This window comes from Podarcis melisellensis (assembly GCF_964234715.1).
Source record: "Podarcis melisellensis genome assembly, chromosome: 4".
Classification (NCBI taxonomy): Eukaryota; Metazoa; Chordata; class Lepidosauria; order Squamata; family Lacertidae; genus Podarcis; species Podarcis melisellensis.
This window is the reverse complement of record NC_138531.1, coordinates 99106319-99127136: the sequence shown is the minus strand read 5'-3', so window position 1 is coordinate 99127136 and position 20818 is coordinate 99106319. Positions and strand designations below refer to the sequence as shown.

Genomic DNA, 20818 nt, shown 5'->3' with positions numbered 1-20818 from the left:
AACGCCGTTTACCTTCCCGCTGGTAAGCGGTCCCTATTTATCTACTTGCACCCGGAGGTGCTTTCGAACTGCTAAGTTGGCAGGCGCTGGGACCGAGCAGCGGGAGCGCACCCCGCCGCAGGGATTCGAACCACCGACCTTTCGATCGGCAAGTCCTAGGCGCTGAGGCTTTAACCCACAGCGCCAAACGGACCTTTGTTGGCAAGGTGATGTCTCTGCTTTTTAAGATGCTCTCTAGGTTTGCCATCGCCTTTCTCCCAAGGAGCAGGTGTCTTTTAATTTCGATACTGCTGTCACGAAATTTATTATTATTAGGTAAACGCCACCAGTGGGGTGGCGGTTATACCAATGAAAGGCCAGGGGTTTTGCCCGGGGACGGGGAAGGGTTGTCTTTTGGCTTGAAGAGCGAAGTTGAGTTCGGAGTTAACCACGCAGCTAACCAATTATTTTAGGAAGGCAAGTCCAATACCAACTGCCCAAACTTAGGCACGCAAAAAGCCCAAGAAGCCAACCGTAATTGCTAAATTGGAATTCACAGCACCTAGCACTTTAACTCAACTGATTTAAATTAACTTACTCTGGGTCACACCAATTAAATTCACAATTTGACTGTAGGAAACCTTAGCCATTAAATTAACTCCCTTTGCATAAGAACCAATTAAAGTAAGGAATTGACCGCAGAAAAACCTAACCCTTAGCAACTAAAAATATATTAAATCCCTCCTGATCACGATTAAATTCCTAGCACTTTTGTAACTCCACAGAGAAAGAGCCCTTATAACAACCCCCCCCGAGCAGCTGCGTGGTAAGCAAGCACCTCCCCCCCCACTGGGACAGCAGTTGAACCAAAAAATTGCGCTTGCCAGAACCTAATTAAATCAAATGCCGTATGCTGAAACTCCGCCCTTGTCCTTATGTTCTTATAATTAAAGCACAATGAGAAATTGAAGCCGATAAGCTAGGGGTGGAGTCTATTAGCCTCTCCCAAGATGGCGCCGATAATCCCCGTAGCCGAGGAACCATGTGGTTTACTCAGAATGGTGACGCTGCGTCGTGCCACCCTGGCAAGCGAAAAATTAATATAACAGCTCGAATCGGTCAGTGGTAGCCCTAACGCGCCGCTGCCCCTTTTTTGCTCCGTTCGGCTTCTCGTGAGGGAATTTAGCTCCAAAGCCCGAAGAACGCTGCACAAGACAAACCTGAGGCGGGGAATTGCCACACTTAAAATGGCCGCCTTGATCAACCCCCTAACACACAGGTAGGGCACCCACGTGGGCCTACAGCGAGAGACGCTGTGCCGTGTAACCTAGGCAACCGGGAGAGGGAATTCCCTCAATAACCGAAGAACACCCATACGCGCCGCTTAATAAAAATTAAACCAGATTACAAGAAAGGGGGACAGTCCCGCAGCCCGTTAAACAATTAACCCAATCGGGTCGCCCAAAACAAATCCAGCCCCTGGGCAGTGCTCCCCAATACGTTACCACCTCAGACGGAGGGTGCTTAGCCGCCCAGGAAGCGGCAGGCAGGCGCCCGAGGAAGGTAAGGTGATGCCGAGATAAAGCACCTCGAGCGCCGTTTCCATGCCGATGTTGTTGCACGCTCTGAATACGCTTCCGCCAGCGGCAACAGGAAAGAAGCAGCGAAAACAACCCTTAAAAAAAACAAAAACCCAGCGATTTCAGCTCTGAACACGGAAAAAAAAATATCTGGCAAGAGCCTGGTCACCACGAGGCCAGGAGCCCGTTGGCTGGTGGCCGCGATCTGCCGGTCGGAGCCGAAAAATAGAGCTTGCAGAGGCAAAAAGAGAGCTCGCTAGCGATCCGAAGGAGATCCAAGTGAAAGTGACCCGAAGCAACCCAAGCCCAGCCAGAACCCTGCGCGTGATTTCAGCTCTTTCAAAGGCGTCCGGCAGCGGCTTCTTCGGCGAGGCGGCAGTGCGTGTATGGCCTGGCGCGCCCGGTGGTCTCGGAGGGCTACGCACGGGTTGCGGGTGAAAAGACAGACCGACTAAGAAGCGAGCGGAGAAGCAATGCGAAAACTGGAGCAAAAGCAGCAAGGAGCGAATCCAGCCCGTCAGCCTCGTGAATCTGGCCTGCATGACCATTTCAGAACCCGCCAAGTGTCCGAGGCTCAAAGCATCTCGGCCGGCCGCTCTGTCAGTCCCCGTGAGGTACATGCCACTGGCGTGGTGGCGGCTCTACCCATGAAAGGCCAGGGGGTTTCACCCGGGGACGGGGAATTGTTGTCTTTTGGCTTGAAGAGTGAAGTTCAGGTTAGTGGAGGGAGGCAGACTTGGGTTGATTCGGTTTCATTGCGTAGACGTTTAAAAGTGGGAGAAGGAAGTACAGTCCTATTTCTGTGAGTGGCATAGGGGTCTTTCCTGTGGAGTTTGGAACAGACAGGGTTAAAACTCCGTGGTGCCCTGCATCTGGGAGGGGCCGGAAGCAGGTCTTTACGTCACAGGCTTTGTCTGTGAGAGTTACTTTCAGTTCTACTGAGAGACGCTGAGAGACACAGCTAAACAGACAGGCTGTGTTTGTGTGCTTTTGGAAGCACGGAGAATGCAGGAAAACTCTGATAGAAGAGACTGATTTATGGCTTGTAAATAAACGCTTCTAGAGATAAGAACCGATCTGTCTTTTGGACTTAATTTATCCCTTTCTCACATGGACTCAGGACCGCTGCATTTACTCTGCTGCTATCCTACCAGGTCAGAGCTTCCTAGCAGAGAAGGCTCAGAGGAAGCGTGACTGGACGGTGAATTTGTTTTCATTCGCAAAGGTTATGGATCGTTACGTGTTTCCTGATAAGTGTGAGAAGGGAGGAGAACGCCAGCTTTGAGTTGCTGTGATCTCCTGCCAGGAAGGGCAGTGGGAGATGCTTGTGATCGGAGCCAAGAGCCAAGAGAGACGGCTGCTGCTTCGGAGGACCTGCTTGCTGGCAGAGTGAGTACGCTGAAAGCCCCGGGGGGAGGAGAATGGCTGCTGCACAGGCACAGCAGAGCCAAGAGAGCTACCCCGGTGAAAAATTGCATGGAGCCAATTGGGAGGCCTGGTCAAGGAGAGCCAGGGGGTGGTTTGTGGCTACAGGGCTCTGGAGTCCAGTCCAGAAGGAGCCGGCCCCACCCACGCAAGCAAATGCTCTGCTGAGGGAGAGAGAGCAGAGGCAGCTTTGCATGCTGCAAGCAGCCGTGGACGCTGTGCTGAAGCCTCATCTGGAGGGCGTAAAATCGGCCCAGGCTACCTGGCAGGCGCTGAGGAGTGTGTGTGAAAGCTCAGCGGGAGCCAGGCCAGAGGGGGCTGGAGGAAGCCCAGAAGAAGCTGGGGCTGTTTTGGGGAACTGTTTTTATGCTTCAACACATCTGTGTCCTGGAGAAAGGCTGGGAGCTGGAAAGAGGAAAGCAGTGGCAAGCTGTTCCTCAGGCTGCTGTGCAAGCCGTTCCAAGAGCTCTGAGAAAGCGAAAGTCTCCGAAAGTTGTTTGTGCTTTGCTGCGACGTCCAACAGCGCTGGGAAGCATCCGCTAGAGGCCCAGGCTGCCAAGGACACCAGCTGCAGTGGAATGCCAACAAAGCAGTTTCCCAAAGCTTGTTCTCAGCGGCGACGTGAGAAAGCTGCAGGCCAGGAGAAAAACAAAGACAAGGCGTCTTATCACCTCACAGCTGCGACAGCGGCCCTGGGAAAAGGCAAAAGCCTTGATCGGGGGGGGGAGGCTGTGTCCATGGCAACCAGGCAGGACACTGACTTTGACACTTGCAGAGGCCCCGGTGGGGGTGCGAGTGTTGCCATGGCAGCTTTGGAAGACAGCCAGAGAGAGTCTTTATCTCTAATTATAGATACGGGAGCGACTCGCTGTCTTGTGCCATCTGGTGGGCTCCTGAGGAACTGCAAGACAGTTAACACTGGACATTATGTCAAAATGGCAGATGGATCTAAGAGACCACTGACTGAATCTGGGTCTTTATATTGTTCTTTCTTGGATTGTTGGGTGCAAGCTTATGTTGTCCCAGAGCTTGCACACACTCTTTTAAGTGCAACAGCCTTAAATGATGAAGGGTTCGATGTTCGGTTCTCTAACAAATTGTGCTCTTTTTACAGGGATGGGAAGAAGATCTACAGCGTTGAGAGAACAGACAGGCTCTTTCTGGTGCAGATGCCTGTTGAAAATGGGGTTGGTGGAAAAATGGGACTAGTGGAAAATGGGACTGGTGGAAAAATGGGGCTGGTGGAAAATGGGGCTAGTGGAGAGTCCATTGAAGATGCCCATGTGCAGTGTGCAAATGTCCCACCACACAATGGTTGTATTCACTTATGGCATAGAAAATTTGGGCACGCTGGGTGGTCGCTTGTGCGAAAGGCTGCCGAAAACACCATTGGTTGTAGGTTCAAGGCTTGTGACAAATACCTAGATTGTCAAGCCTGTAAGCAGTCGAAAGTCACAACTTGCCCATATCCCAGATCAGAGAGGCGAACCAGCAAACCCTTTGAACTTGTCCATGCAGATTTGTCAGGACCCATGCCGACACCTTCTTTAGCTGGGTCTAAGTGGGTTCTAGTTCTGATTGACGATTTTTTGAAATTTTCTTGGGTTTTTGCGCTTAAATGCAAGTCAGAAGCGGCTGCATTGATCAGGAATTGGGTCACAGCGATAGAACTACAGTTCTCTACCAGGGTGATTTCCTTTCAATCTGATCGCGGGGGTGAGTTCACAGGTTCTGCGCTGCAATCGTTTTTCAGGCAGAAGGGTATCAATCATCGATTGACGGCCCCCTACTCTCCGCAACAGAATGGGGTTGCAGAGAGAAAGCTTCGCACATTACAGGAATCTGCGAATGCCATGCTGACAGACTCAGGTTTGCCACAGCGCTTTTGGGCAGAGAGTTATCGGACAGCATGTTTTGTGCAGAATAGGGTGTACAATTCCAGTGTAGGCAACACACCGTATTACTTGTTGCATCAGAAGAAGGTGGGGTTTCTCCATGTTTTTGGGTCTCAGGCTTTGGTTCTCATTCCAAAGGCCATGCGCAGAAAGGGTGAGCCAAGGTCTAGGAAGATAATCTTTGTGGACTATGAGCCGGGTTCAAAGGCGTGGCGTTTCGCATACCCTACTGGCAACCAGTCTAAGCTGCTTATTAGCGGCAGTGCTGAGTTTTGCGAGCAGAATGGGTGGAAGCGTCTTCACGGGAACCCAGATGTTCTATCAGACTCAGATGAGGAAGAGGAGGAAGGCGAAGCTGAACCTGTTGCCGATGCGCGCGGTTCACAGCAACAGGGTCCAGCGCCAGTTTCTCCAAAAGGGAGTCCCAGGACCCCTCCACAGGTCACTGTCAAGTCTGAGCTAAGGAGTGCACCATCCTCACCAGCAGAACCAGCTGTACGCCCGAAACGGCGCAGCAGGTCAGAGGGGGATGTGTCAGACACAGAGGATAGTAGGGTTGATCCAGGTGAATCAGGCGCAGTTCCAGAATTCACGCTGAGGAGATCAGCTAGATCAACCAAGGGAAAGCCACCTGAAAGGTATGAAGCCACTAGTGTCTGGGTTGGTGTGGCTAGATGTGAACCTGAATCCTTTGAGGATGTTCAGGAGTTGCCTCAGGAAGAAGCTAGCAAATGGCATGAGGCGATGCAGAAGGAGATGAACTCAATGGAGTCTCTAGGTGTGTTCTCACTCACAAAGTTGCCGATGGATGAAAAAGCTGTTAGCTGCAGATGGGTTTACCGTTTGAAATCCACAGAAGCAGGAGAACCACAGTATAAAGCGAGATTAGTAGCCCGAGGATTCACACAGAAAAAGGGTATCCATTTCACAGAGGTATATTCGCCAACCTCGAGAGCGGAAACTCTGAGAATGCTTTTGGCGATAGCAGCACAGAGAGATTGGAAGGTGAACCATTTTGATGTAGATGTCGCCTACCTGAACTCAGATCTCAAGGAGGAGTTGTACATGCTTCCTCCTCCAGGGTTTGAAGTCAGTGAACCAGGCGTTGTGTGGCGGTTGCACAAATCCATCTATGGATTACGTCTGCCAGGAATTGGAATATGTGCCTACATGAAGCTTTAGAGGAGCTAGGTTTTAAGAGATCTCTTGCAGACAGTTGTCTTTACATTAAAGAGTAAGGCTTAAAACAGGAAGTGATCCAGGTGTTTGTTGATGACCTTTTGATGATCGCACAGACAGGTAAACAGGTGGAAAAGTTTGCTAGAGAGCTTGGAAAGCGGTTCAAGCTGAAGCAGCTTGGAAATGTCAAATCCTATCTGGGCGTGCAGATCACAAAAGCAAGTGATGGAAGCTTCTTGCTTTGCCAGAAAGGTAAGATTGAACAGTTGCTTGAGAAGTTCAGGATGTCTGATTGTGCAGGTGCCAGATCACCCATGGAGGCTGGTTTTGTAAAGGAGTGTCAGCAAGTAGAACGTGTGGTGTTCGAAAACACTGAGCTCTTTCAGTCAGCTCTGGGTAGTCTGTTATATCTGTCACAGTGGAGCAGACCAGATATAGCGTTTGCTGTCAATCTGCTCAGTAGAGAGGCCTCATGTCCTAGTGTGCAGGCCTGGAATGGTATAAAGCGGGTGCTGCGTTACCTGCAAAATACCAAAGACTTTTGTCTTAAGTTGTCAGCTCAAGGAGATGTCAAGCTGACTGCTTGGGTGGACTCGGATTGGGCTAACCTTGAGGATCGCAAATCAGTGTCAGGTCTAGTGGTGAAGTTTGGGGACTCAGTGATAGGGTGGAGGTCCCGGAAGCAAAGTCTCATAGCGCTTTCATCTACTGAAGCTGAGTTCAGTGCGCTATCAGATGCTTGCAGAGAGTTGGAGTTCTATGTGTGTTTGGTGGAGGAAATCTGTGGAGAAAATTGTCTGCCCGTTGTGGTGCATGAAGACAATCAACCGTGCCTTAAATTAGCTGAGACGGGGGAATTCAAGGCGAGAACCAAACATTTGGACATACGTTTTCAAAATGTGTGTCAGAGTGTTCGTGAGGGGCTAGTTGCTCTGAAATACTGTCCCTCAACCAAGAACCTCGCTGATGGTTTCACAAAACCATTAACCTTCCAGAAGCAAGAGGAGTTCTGTGAGGGTTTGTGCATGGGGAAAGCATTGTTGGCTATTGTCCCCAGATGCAGGACAAGAGGGGGTGTGGAGTTTGGAACAGACAGGGTTAAAACTCCGTGGTGCCCTGCATCTGGGAGGGGCCGGAAGCAGGGCTTTACGTCACAGGCTTTGTCTGTGAGAGTTACTTTCAGTTCTACCGAGAGACGCTGAGAGACACAGCTAAACAGACAGGCTGTGTCTGTGTGCTTTTGGAAGCACGGAGAATGCAGGAAAACTCTGATGGAAGAGACTGATTTATGGCTTGTAAATAAACGCTTCTAGAGATAAGAACCGATCTGTCTTTTGGACTTAATTTATCCCTTTCTCACATGGACTCAGGACCGCTGCATTTACTCTGCTGCTATCCTACCAGGTCAGAGCTTCCTAGCAGAGAAGGCTCAGAGGAAGCGTGACTGGACGGTGAATGTATTTTCATTCGCAATTTATTGGGTCGATTCGGTTTCATTATGTAGACGTTTAAAGGTGGGAGAAGGAAGTACAGTCCTATTTCTGTGAGTGGCATAGGGGTCTTTCCACTCATGTCGTTTACATGCTCTGAAAGTTGGGATGTGTTTTGAGATTTCAATTTTAACAGGATGGAGTGGAACCGGATATTGACCATCTTGTTAGCCTGGGGCAGGGGGCAGCAACCTTTCTCAGCCATGAGGCGGTCCACCGTCCCTCAGACCATGTGGGGGGCCAGACTATATTTTTTGGGGGGGATGAACAAATTCCTATACCCCACAAATAACCCAGAGATGCATTTTAAATAAAAGGACACATTCTACTCATCTGAAAACACACTGATTCCTGAATTGTCTGTGGGCCGAATAGAGAAGCCGATTCTGCATCCAGCCCCCAGGCCTTAGCTTGCCTACCCCTGGCCTGGGGAGCCACATTCTGGTTGAAGGAGGCCAGGACTGGCCCCCAAGTCTTGGGATGTCCCTCCTCCCCTGCAGTAGGGCTTGGAATCCAGGAGAAAACTCTTGGAATAGCCTTGCCAGGTGCTCAGGGAGGGACTCACCTGTCCCCATGTCCTTCTCTTTGCAGATGTGCTGCGGTTGCACACCCTTCCCCCAGGGGTGAGTACTGGAGAGAACCAGAGCAGGGACTCAGACCTGCCCTCCTTGCCCCCCACTCTGCACTCTAGGATGTGGAGAAGCCCTCCCTTCATGAGGAACTGACAGACTGACTTTTGCCTTTCAGCTGCTGGAGGGAGATCAGCTGTACCTGCCGGAGGTGATCCTGGTTGCCAGATAGCTCAGCTCAGGGGGCTCTGAACCCTGAAGTGCTCCAAGCAGGAGACGACCAAAGCCATCCTGATGAGTGATGGGGAAGTGGGGGAGGGAGGGGCTTTGGGGAAGGGGTTGTCCGTCTGCCGGAGAGGAGGACCCTACTGGCCCAGGTTCACGTATCCTGTTTGAAAGGGGAATCATCTTAGGGACTTCCTGTGAACATCTGGGTCAGGAATGCTGTTCCTTGAATGTACAAACACACAAGACGTAACCGGCTGTGCATTCACATAAACAATACTCTTCTATATATTATTATTGTCACAGGAACCCCCCCAATCATTCAGTTTGTACAAACTTCACACACACACACTCACACACTACATACGCTACGCTTCTGTTATAAATTTATAGAAAATCAACCATACATCAGATTTCCACTGTTCCACTTTTATTTTACTCCATGAAGGAAGGACTACAAAATGGGGAAGGTTTGAAAGAGGGCAGCCATAATCCCTTGAGCATACCAGCACATACACAGGAGCCCTGCCCAGTTGCTATGCCAATAAAAGGTTGTGTTTGAAAAAAAACACACCAAAAACTGGGGGGTGGCATCCTTAAATATTTTATTGGGGGTGGGGCAAAGACCACTAGGCCTTTAAGAGTTGGCGCCTATTCCCTACACCCACAGGTCTCAGGATGGTTACAAAATTTTTTAAAAACACGATAAAAACACCACATATTAAAAGGGCATTAGATGTGAATTAGCCAAAAGCCTGGTTAAAAAGGTGCGGATTTGGCTGGCTCCTAAAGCTGTTTAATGGTTTTTCTGACCATTGTATGGATTCTTTGATGAGAAGTAAGATTGGCACTCTGACTGAAGCTCTTTCCACATTCCACACACTGATAGGGTTTCTCCCCTGTATGAATTCTGTGATGGGAAGTGAGAGAGGAGCTATCAGTGAAGCTCTTTCCACATTCCATGCACTGATAGGGTTTTTCCCCTGTATGAATTCTTTGATGGGAAGTGAGAGAGGAGCTACATGTGAAGCTCTTTCCACATTCCACACACTGATAGGGTTTCTCCCCTGTATGAATTCTTTGATGAGAAGTAAGGGAGGAGCTCTTCCTGAAGCTCTTTCCACATTCCACGCACTGATAGGGTTTCTCCCCTGTATGAATTCTGTGATGGGAAGTCAGATCGGAGCTACATGTGAAGCTCTTTCCACATTCCCCACACAGATAGGGTTTCTCCCCTGTATGAATTCTTTGATGTGAAGTGAGAGAGGAGCTACATGTGAAGCTCTTTCCACATTCCACACACTGATAGGGTTTCTCCCCTGTATGAATTCTTTGATGGAAAGTGAGAGAGGAGCTACATGTGAAGCTCTTTCCACATTCCACGCACTGATAGGGTTTCTCCCCTGTATGAATTCTTTGATGGGAAGTGAGAGAGGAGCTCTGGGTGAAGCTCTTTCCACATTCCTCACACTGATAGGGTTTTTCCCCTGTATGAATTCTTTGATGGGAAGTAAGGGAGGATCTCATCCTGAAGCTCTTTCCACATTCCACACACTGATAGGGTTTCTCCCCTGTATGAATTGTTTGATGGAAAGTGAGACTGTGGTTGTGAATGAATCTCTTTCCACATTCCACACACTGATAGGGTTTCTCCCCTGTATGAATTCTTTGATGGGAAGTGAGATTTTGCTTCTTACAGAAGCTCTTTCCACATTCTGCACACTGATAGGGTTTCTCCCCTGTATGAATTCTTTGATGGGAAGTAAGGGAGGATCTCCTCCTGAAGCTCTTTCCACATTCCACGCACTGATAGGCTTTCTCACCTGTATGAATTCTGTGATGGGAAGTGAGAGAGGAGCTCTGAGTGAAGCTCTTTCCACATTCCTCACACTGATAGGGTTTCTCCCCTGTATGAATTCTGTGATGGGAAGTGAGAGAGGAGCTATCAGTGAAGCTCTTTCCACATTCCTCACACTGATAGGGTTTCTCCCCTGTATGAATTCTTTGATGTGAAGTGAGAGAGGAGCTACATGTGAAGCTCTTTCCACATTCCACACACTGATAGGGTTTTCCCCCTGTATGATGTCTCTGATGCTTAGTGAAATTGGAGTTATGAGTGAAGCTCTTTCCACATTCCTCACACTGATAGGGTTTCTCCCCTATATGAATTCTTTGATGGGAAGTGAGAGAGGAGCTACATGTGAAGCTCTTTCCACATTCCTCACACTGATAGGGTTTCTCCCCTGTATGAATTCTTTGATGGGAAGTGAGATTGGAGCTATCAGTGAAGCTCTTTCCACATTCCACGCACTGATAGGGTTTCTCCCCTGTATGAATTCTGTGATGGGAATTAAGAGAGGAGCTACATGTGAAGCTCTTTCCACATTCCACGCACTGATAGGGTTTTTCCCCTGTATGAATTGTTTGATGGAAAGTGAGACTGTGGTTGTGAATGAAGCTCTTTCCACATTCCACACACTGATAGGGTTTCTCCCCTGTATGAATTCTTTGATGGGAAGTAAGGGAGGAGCTCTTCCTGAAGCTTTTTCCACATTCCATGCACTGATAGAGTTTCTTTCCAATGATATTTTGTTGATGGGAAGTGGAATGGGAGCTCTGGCTGCAGCTTTCTCCACACTCCAAATTTTTATGTGGCTTCTCCTCCCTGGGGATTTTATCGTGGTCACCTTTGCTCTCAATTTCCAATTCATCAGAACCTGCAATGGAGACAAAAAGGGATTAGAGCCTCAGGAACAAATGGAGAAGAAAGAAACGAGTTGGGTGTGTGTTCATTACCTGTGTTGTTTGTCATTTTACCAACATATTTATTATAAGATTCTGAAGAGTTGTTGAATGTTGTTTTCTCTGATATATAGTAGTGGTCAAAATTGTGGAAGGTTGAAGCTGACACTGAAGTTGGCCTGGGAAGTTCACACCAGCCCAATCGTGGTAGAAAAAGCAATATTTTGATGAAGATTGTTCAAAGAAAAAACTGTAAGTTTCTGTTTATTGTGGGGGTGTTAGGTTCCCAGGTGTTATAGGGGGCAATGTTGAACTCTGTGAAAATATATGAGGTTGGCCCACAGACGTATTTTTTGAATTTCCAGGCAGATATGACGATCCCACAGGGAGCCTTACCAAGAGAGGCCAATATCCCACGATTCTCCTCCATGACGTCCTTATGCAGAGCTCTCTGGTCAGGATCCAGCAACACCCACTCCTCGTCCGTGAAACGAACAGTGACATCTTCAAAGCACACTGGACCCTAAAAGAAAAAGGGAAAGGTCCTCCGCTGAGACAGCAGAAATATGATCTGCTACACAATGCTCTGTTGTTTCCTTCCTGTTAATAATAATAACAATAATAATAATAATAATAATAATAATAATAATATATTATTTACACCCCACCCATTTGGCTGGGTTTCCCCAGCCATTCTGGGCGGCTTCCAAAAAACACTAAAAGACAATAATCTCTTAAACATTAAAAGTGTCCCTAAACAGGGCTACCTTTAGATGTCTTCTAAAAGTTTGGTAGTTATTTTTCTCCTTGACATCTGGTGGGAGGGCGTTCCACAGGGCGGGTGCCACTACCAAGAAGGCCCTCTGCCTGGTTCCCTGTAACTTGGCTTCTCGCAGCGAGGGAACCGCCAGAAGGCCCTCAGCACTAGATCTCAGTGTCTGGGAAGAACGATGGAGGTGGAGACGCTCCTTCACGTATACTGGACCGAGGCCGTTTAGGGCTTTCAAGGTCAGCAGAAACACTTAGAATTGTGCTCAGAAACGTTCTGGGAGCCAGTGTAGGTCTTTCAAGACCGGTGTTATATGGTCTCGGCGGCCGCTCCCAGTCACTAGTCTAGCTGCTGCATTTTTGATTAGTTGTAGTTTCCGGGTCACCTTCAAAGGTAGCCCCACATAGAGCGCATTGCAGTAGTCCAAGCGAGAGATAACCAGAGCACGCACCACTCTGGAGAGACAGTCTGCGGTCAGGGAGGGTCTCAGCCTGCATACCAGATGGAGCTGATAAACAGCTGCCATGGACACACAATTGACCTGTGCCTCCATGGACAGCTGCGAGTCCAGAATGACTCCCAGGCTGTGCACCTGGTCCTTCAGGGGCACAGCTACCCCATTCAGGACCAGGGAGTCCCCCACACCACGCCTCCTCTCTCCCCAAAATAGTACTTCTGTCTTGTCAGGATTCAACCTCAATCTGTTAGCCGCCATCCATCCTCCAACCGCCTCTAGACACACAGAAATTTCACCGCCTTCACTGGTTCCGATTTGAAAGAGAGGTACAGCTGGGTATCATCTTTATACTGATGAACACCCAGTCCAAACCCCCTGATGATCTCTCCCAGCGGCTGCATGTAGATGTTGAAAAGCATGGGGGAGAGGACGGAACCCTGAGGCACCCCACAAGTGAGAGCCCAGGGGTCTGAACACTCATCCCCCCCCCACTTTTTGGACACGGCCGAGGAGGAAAGAGCGGAACCACTGTATGACAGTGCCCCCAGCCCCTCACCACGGTCCAGAAGGATGTTATGGTCGATGGTGTCAAAGGCCGCTGAGAGATCCAGCAGAACTAGGAAACAGCTCTCACCTTTGTCCCTGGTCCACCGGAGATCATTGAACCAGTGCGACCAAGGCAGTTTCAGTCCCAATATGAGGCCTGAATCCCGACTGGAAGGGATGCAAATGGTGCACTTCTTCCAGGCGTGCCTGGAGTTGTTCAGCAACCACTCGCTCAATCACCTTGCCCAAGAATGGAAGATTTGAGACTGGGCGATAGTTAGCCATATTGACAGCATCTAAAGATGGTTCTTTAAAAAGCGGTTTGATAACCGCCTTTTTCAGCGGTTCTGGGAAGGCTCCCTCACAGAGAGAAGCATTCACCACCCTGCGAAGCCCATCGCCCAGCCCTTCCCGGCTAGCTTTTATAAGCCAGGATGGGCAAGAATCAAGGAGACAGGGGGTTGGTTTCACTTGTCCAAGCAGCCGGTCCACATCCTCGGAGGTAACAGATTGGAACCGATCCCACACAACTTGACTAGACAGGACACTAGCACTCTCCCGCCCCAGCCCTGCTCCCACGGTGGAGTCTACCTCTTCCTGAATCTGAGTGACTTTATCTGCAAAAAACTTTGCAAAATCATTGCAGGAGATCATGTGGCCCATACTGGGCCCCGATGTAGCAGGTGGTTCCACTAAATTGCAAACCCCCTGAAAAAGTCTCCCGCTGCTGTTTTCTGCAGGTGCAATAGAGGCAGCGAAGAAAGTCTTCTTTGCCGTCACTATCGCCACTTGGTAGGCTCGACATTGAGCTCTAACCCGTGTCCGGTCAGCTTCAGAATGAGTTATCCGTCACCGGCGCTCTAGCCATCTCAGCGATTGTTTCATTGCCCTCAGTTATCAATCTAGAAATAAAGTAAGCCTCTTTTGGATGGCCATCTGTCTTGGATGATCTAGCAGATTCCTGCATTGCAGGGGGTCTCTTGACTCTGGGAGACAAGCAGAGAGGGTGTCTTCTGGCAGAAGGAAGAGGGAGCCACCGGTGGCTCCTCCTTCTCCTGACTCACCTCAGCCTCTCGACTTTCCTCTCCAACTTGCCTCCTTCCTCTTCTGCCTCTTCTGCCTTCTCCTGACTCACCTCAGCCTCTCGACTTTCCTCTCCAACTTGCCTCCTTCCTCTTCTGCACTGCATTCTTCTACAGAGTTTCCCAGCTCACTAAGCCCTGTTTCCCCTTCAGCTTCTGACACCTCCTCTTCCCAGGCTTCTCCCTCTTCCCGCTCATGCTTCCTCCACTTCCACTCCTTCGGCTCTGAGCCATCTTCCCTTCCTGGTCCCCCAGCTGTATCCTCCCACCATTCCTCTGTGCCCAACCAGTCCAAGATACTGCTCCATCCCTCAGCCTCTGGCCCCACAAGGCAGCTTCCCCTGACCTGATCTGGTTCCACAGCCGCTGCTTCCCTTCTGCCCCCATGAAAAGGCGGATCAGGAGGTCTTTCCGACATGCTTCTGCCATCTGCAAGAGAAAAAAGGTAAGCAGGACGCCTGGAGTGCTGTTTCTCACTGTTGGTGATAAGAAGCAGCGTCCCGTGCACAGCGGAAGGATGAGGAGTACGTACTACATACTCTATATTGCTTTATTTACACTTCAAAGCAGGTATGTTACAGAAAAACATCTTGCCTCTGCCGGAGCAGAGAATGCATCCTCTCTCCTCTAAAGCACGGAGAGAATCACAAAGTGAAACTGCAAAGAACAGTGAAAAACAGGAAACCAGTGTACGTCACATCCAGTCTCCTTTCCCGTGAGAAAACCAACAGTGCATTTACTGTGGAATGTAAACAACCTGTCTCGTGACAAGCACTTCGCTGCACAGAGAAGAAAGCAGAAACCAACATCCTCCCCCTTTCTGTGAACATCTCTGGGCAGCGTGTTCGTACAATATCAGTACAAACCCAACTTCTGCACATAGGTACAGTGTTGATCCCTTGATACAATTTTGGACAATACATCAGCAGGAATTTCATTACCTGGCATATAGGACACCGTTACTAGTCCCTTCTGAATACGTTCCCTAGCATGTTGCAACTTCAATTGCAAGTGCTTTGTGCTTTGCTTACAACCTTCAGAATTCAGCAAAGCCAAACATGCTTTGTTGTCCTGGTAAACCTGGATTGGACATTTGACAGGAATTTTCATGTCTTTGCACAATTGTAACAACCATTCACAATCCTTAAGTGAATAAGACAGTGCATTCAGTTCAGCTTCACAAGTACTTAAGCTAACTGTTGTTTGCTTCTTGCATGACCAATCAAATAGACCCTGATTGTACTTATAGCAAACTCCAGACGTACTTTTCCTGTCTGTAGTGTCACTTCCAAAACTTGCATCTGCAAATATCTCAAGACCACCAGACTTCTGATTGTTAAATCTCAGTCTTTAATGCATAGTGCCTTTCAAATACCGCGCTATGCGTTTCAGAGCTTTCCAATCCTTAACAGTAGGATTGTTGACTTGTCTGCTTAGCAAATTACAGCTAACAGCAATGTCTGGTCTTGAACATCTGGCAATGAAGTTTAGCTTGCCTAGCACACTTCTGTACAGTGTAGTGTCAGAAAATGCTTCTTCAGTGTCATCTACCTGATAACCTGTTGTCATCGGTGTGTCTACAGGGTTAGCATCCATCAGGTTTAGTTTGCTTAACACAACAGCAATTTTCCGTGACTGGTGTATTAGAATGTTACCATCTTGATCTCTCTCTATTTCCAGAGATAGGTAGTTGTTTACCTCACCAAGATCTTTCATGTCAAAGTGCTCTTTCAGTTGAGCTAGGGCGTTATTGTACATTGTGACATCTTCCCAAAAGAATAAAAGATCATCAACATAAAACAGACAATACAGTTTCTTTTGCCCCTCCTCTTTGACAAATACACATGGATCAGCTTTCCCTTGCTGAAAACCTAGAGAAAACAATACTTCAGTGAGTTTTGTGTGCCAACACCGTGCACTTTGTTTGAGACCATAAAGGGACTTTTTCAGAGCACAAACAAATCCCTGTTTTACCTGTACGCCATCAGGTGGAAGCATATAAAGTGATTCATTTAGAGATCCGTACAGAAAAGCTGTATTCACATCATGGTGACTAATGTGTAGATTTTCCTCTGCAGCTAGCTTGAGCATAAGCCTAATGCTCTCATACCTTACTGTGGGTGAGTAGGTCTCGTGATAATCTTCACCTGGTACCTGTGCAAAACCTCTGGCTACCAATCTGGCTTTGTGTCTGACTATCTTGCCATTTTGATCAGTCTTCGCTTTGAAGACCCATTTGCTTCCAAGCAGTTTCATTCCTGGAACTACTGGAACTAGCTCCCAAGTCTTGTTCCTTTCTAAGGAATCAAGCTCAGCCTTCATGGCATTTAACCATGGCTCAGCTTCCTTTGAATCCAAATCCTGGATTTCTTGGAAACTTGAAGGTTCAAATACCTTCTTAGAGCTACTAACAGCTGTTACTGCTATTTTGGCAAACTCATCAGCAAATCTCTTTGGAGGTCTGCCTTTTGTTGCTCTTTGTGACCTGCGAATTAGCCTTAAGTCTTCAACACTCTCCTCTTCCTTCTTAGGAGAAAAACGACCTATTGTGAACAATGGTTCTTCCAATTCTTGATCAGAGCTTTCAGAGGGGCGCATAGAGGCTTTCGCACTCTTGAAATCCTCTGAATCACCTGATTCAGTTTCAGACTCAGAATCAGAACCTTCATCAGTGGGTGTGGGTTGTTGCGGTTGCTTTTGACTATTCTCAGTCTCATCACTGTCATCAGGATAACATTGGAAAATTCCCACATTCTCCCCCCACTTGGCATTGTACTCAACACTTCTTGTGAGCTTAATTGTCTTAGAGTCAGTCATGATTATTCTGTAAGAACCTTTCTGATAACCTAGAAAGATACCATGCAATCCACGCTTGTCTAACTTGGAGTTTTGTGGTGAGTGAACCCACATGTCAGAACCAAAAATTTTCATGTGTTTGATGTATGGCTTCTTGCCAAACATCTTCTCATAGGGGGTACAACCAATCGCCGAAGATAACCTGCGATTGTAACTGTAAACAAAACACGAGAGAGATTCAGCCCAATAACTCTCTGGAAGATTGGCATCATGCAGCAAGGTTTTTAACCCTTGAAGCAATGTCTGATTTGCCCGTTCCGCAAGTCCATTCTGCCATGGCGAGCGAGGACTAGACAAATCGTGTTGAATTCCTTTCTCAGTCAGAAAAGCTTCAAACTGCTGAGAAGTGAATTCTCCTCCGCGATCACTGAAAAGAGTCTTTATCTTCTTACCATGCACATTTTCCAACCAAGCACAGAATTCCTTGAACCTAGGAAAAGCCTCTGATTTCTGCTTGAGATTGTACACATAAATATACCTGGAAAATGCATCAATGAGAACCATGAAGTACCTATTTCCACCCAAAGAGGGCGCTAGTGGTCCAACTAAATCAGCATGAATAATCTGGTATGGTTCTGTAGCTTGCCTACTAGACACCTTACCTTTCGCAGCCATTTTCACCTTGTTTGCTGCGCATGCCTTGCACTTCATGTGGTACCTGCAGGGTTTAATAGTCATACCTTCAACCAAGGCAGGCATTTTAGATACTGCCTCAAAATGCAAATGACCAAATTTTCTATGAAAATCGTGAATACATTCTGCATGCAAACTTTTGTTAGAACCTGCAATGCAACAAGTGTCATCCTGCACAACATCATCATAATACAAAACAAACAAACGATCAACATATTCAGCATGCAATACATAATCGTTTTTCTTTGTGATGATGCACTTCTTGTTCTTGAAGTCAATGTTCCGCTCATTCAGCTGTCCAACGCTGAGCAGATTATGCTTGGCATCCGGCACATAAAGCACATTCTGTATCGATAAGTCCAAACTGTGAAGAACAACAGTTCCGTAGCCTTTACTGGGAATTGTTTGGTCATCCGCCTGGTGAATTGCACCTTCCTGCGGTGTAAAAGACACGAACAGTCTCTTATCGTTGCACATGTGATGGGTCGCCGCTGAATCAACAACGAAGAAAGATCTAGACGTCTTCTGGACCTCTGCAACCTTTGGAGTGAAGCGTGAGACCATTGCCTTGTGCTGCGTTGTCCTGGACACCGGACCTTTGCCTTTGCCTCGGCCTTTTCCACGCGATGAGCTTTCGCTGCGCTGCTCTGTCTTGGCCTTGGGATATCTGCATTCCCTCTTCATATGGCCTAGACGTCCACACGAGTAGCATTTCACTGCCTTCAAAGCTTTGGCACCATCTGGTGGTTCCACTGCACTATGGGATGACGTCTGTGAAGTCTCCCACTTGCCCATGCAGCCAGCACCCCGGCGATCTGCTTCATTCAAAATCACGGCAGTAACATAGTCCACTGTCAGCTGAGCAGTTGGTTGTACAGCAATCTGAGTTGCAACAGACTCCCAACCTGAACCCAAAGATTGTAGAATCATGAAAGAATACACAGCCTCTGGAAAGTTGAGTCCTCTCTGTTGCAGCTCATGTCTCAGATTCTGCATCTCCATCAGATGTATACGCACATCTCCACCTTCAGCAAGAGCCATATTATGCAGCTTGTTAAAGTAAAACATAGTGGATCCAGCTTCTGTCCTCAAGTGAGCCTCTCTCAGTGCGTCCCAAATTTCTCTGGCTGAGGTCTTATCACGCAATAGACAGAGCTCTTCTGGGGATACTATCAATGTAAGAGTTCCCCTTGCTTTGGAATCCTTAGCTTCCCATGCATCTGTAACTGGAGCTGGGGGGGTGTCTGTAATAACTTCAAACAGACCCTCTTTCCGCAGAATTGCCTCTGCATACAAAACCCAGTCCGTATAGTTTTTCTTATTGAGCTTAGGAATCCCACAAGCATCCTGAAGGGCCATCATGACTCTGGCATTAGCCTTCTGCGTCATCTCTGCCGCTTTAAATCAGGCTGCTTTATACAAGCTGTGTCTGTGCTGCTCTGCTTATCTGTAGCTGCTTTATTCCAAAAGCGCATTTAAAAGTTACTTTCGATTTCCCCAGCATAGGAATCTATGCCTGTGAGCCTTTTGCCTGTGCCCGGCAAAACGGCTTTAAGAGTTCAAAGTCCAGCCATAAAGCCATTAACTAGAAGCTGGCAGGCTGCCCGGAGCAGTAGCACATACCTCATCAATCATCTTTACGCGCAGAGCAGATTCCGATCCGATCTGTCCCTCTGCATTCCGATCCTTTGCCGGCACTCTGATTCGACTTCTGGAGCCCATGACCACATGTTGGTGATAAGAAGCAGCGTCCCGTGCACAGCGGAAGGATGAGGAGTACGTACTACATACTCTATATTGCTTTATTTACACTTCAAAGCAGGTATGTTACAGAAAAACATCTTGCCTCTGCCGAAGCAGAGAATGCATCCTCTCTCCTCTAAAGCACGGAGAGAATCACAAAGTGAAACTGCAAAGAACAGTGAAAAACAGGAAACCAGTGTACGTCACATCCAGTCTCCTTTCCCGTGAGAAAACCAACAGTGCATTTACTGTGGAATGTAAACAACCTGTCTCGTGACAAGCACTTCGCTGCACAGAGAAGAAAGCAGAAACCAACACTCACAGGGGGAAACAGGGCATCTCTAACTGCAGATGGGCCTTTGAGAAAGCCTTTCCTGCTGAGAGCATTTGGAGGTTTGTGCCCATTTCATGTTTGTTCTGCAGAAATACATCTCTCCTCCTCTGGACCCTTCTTCCCAACTGTCTCCCCCCAAAACAAGATGAAAAGAACCCTCAGATGAGTTGGAAAACTACAGAACGAGACCAAATGGAGAGAAGCCTCCTTCCTCCTTACCCAGTGACCTCTCTCTGGTGTCCAACGGAGGCCTCTCTGCCTCACAGGAATCCAGGTCCATTTCTGCAAAGAGATCCTTTCCCTGAAAAAGAAACAAGGATTCAAAACAGAGAATGGGGAGAAATACTAGAAAGAGAATGACAAAGACTTGAAGGGTGTGAGATCTCATTCCATGGATGCTTTCCAAGAAAAAAGATGGGCCATCAGCAGACCATTATGGGATGTTTTCTGTCCTGTTTGGAGCCCCCTGGGAGTATCCAGAGGAAAGTCTCTCTCACCTGCTTTCTCTCCTCTGCCTGACTCAGGAGGAAACCTTCGGCCAGGGCCACCGCCTGGGAACTGGTCTCTGCTCCACAGTCCCTCACCCAGCTCTCCATCTCCAGTGGAAGGACAGCCAGGAACTGCTCCAAGATCACCAGGTCCAGCATCTCAGCTTTTGTGTGCCTTTCCGGCTTCAGCCACTGGTGGCAAAAGTGGTAGAGTCGGCTGCAAACCTCTCGGGGTCCTTTGGCCTCTTGGCAGCAGAACTGCCTCAACTGCTGCCTCTGCACCTCTGAGCGGAGGGTGTCCTCCTCACCCAGAATCTTCTGCACAGAGTTTTCCCAGAACCCCTCACTGCTCCCAGTTTGGCTGCCATGGTCTCTTCCTGCTTTGGGGCCAGCTGTGTCTTGCACATCCATCTGTGCTCTCAGGAAGCCTCTGAGAGATCGGAAGAAATCCTTTGGTCTTCTGACAAGTTCTGCCCGTCTTAATGAGGGGCTCTAGCAAATCCTACAAAGCAAATACATTGTTCTGTTACAGAATTTGTAGGACGAGGGGGAAATGGTTCCCTGAGCAAGCATGGATGAGTCTTGCTGGGAACCAGGGCTGGACTGCACCGCATCCCAGACCATGAGCTATCTTTTTGAAAAGAAAGAGGAGGAGGAAGAGGAGAAGAAATATGTCTCTAGCCTTCTAGCAATGCAAAATGTGGAGGCAACGGAAGGGATTTCTGTCAGATTAATCAACCTGGTTTCTCCATCCTTCTAGTCAATGCATGAAGTCAGAACCGAATGACAAGGGAGTCATTTGTATCTTGTGAAAAATGGATGCTTT

The 20818-nt window shown here is 48.2% G+C and overlaps 2 protein-coding genes across 3 annotated transcripts in view; both read right to left on the bottom strand.

The window, feature by feature from the left end:
• The window catches only part of LOC309369085 (uncharacterized protein), a 50948-nt gene extending 30543 nt beyond the window's left edge, over positions 1-20405 (bottom strand). Inside the window, exon 1 of one of the 2 annotated variants that reach the window (XM_081909723.1) lies at positions 20002-20405. In XM_081909723.1, coding sequence (XP_081765849.1) covers positions 20002-20403 — 402 coding nt within the window. In that variant the 5' untranslated portion in view covers positions 20404-20405. Of the gene's footprint in view, positions 1-12671; positions 12944-20001 lie in introns of those variants that run through there. The other variant, XM_081909724.1, reaches the window with a different exon arrangement.
• Positions 8893-14356, bottom strand: LOC309368779 (uncharacterized protein; the record flags this gene model as incomplete). Its single annotated transcript, XM_081909086.1, has 3 exons — positions 8893-11059; positions 11481-11607; positions 14285-14356. 3 exons carry the CDS (start codon positions 14354-14356, stop codon positions 9129-9131), a joined length of 2130 nt encoding a protein of 709 aa, XP_081765212.1. The 3' UTR covers positions 8893-9128.
• Positions 20406-20818: the final 413 nt, after the last annotated feature.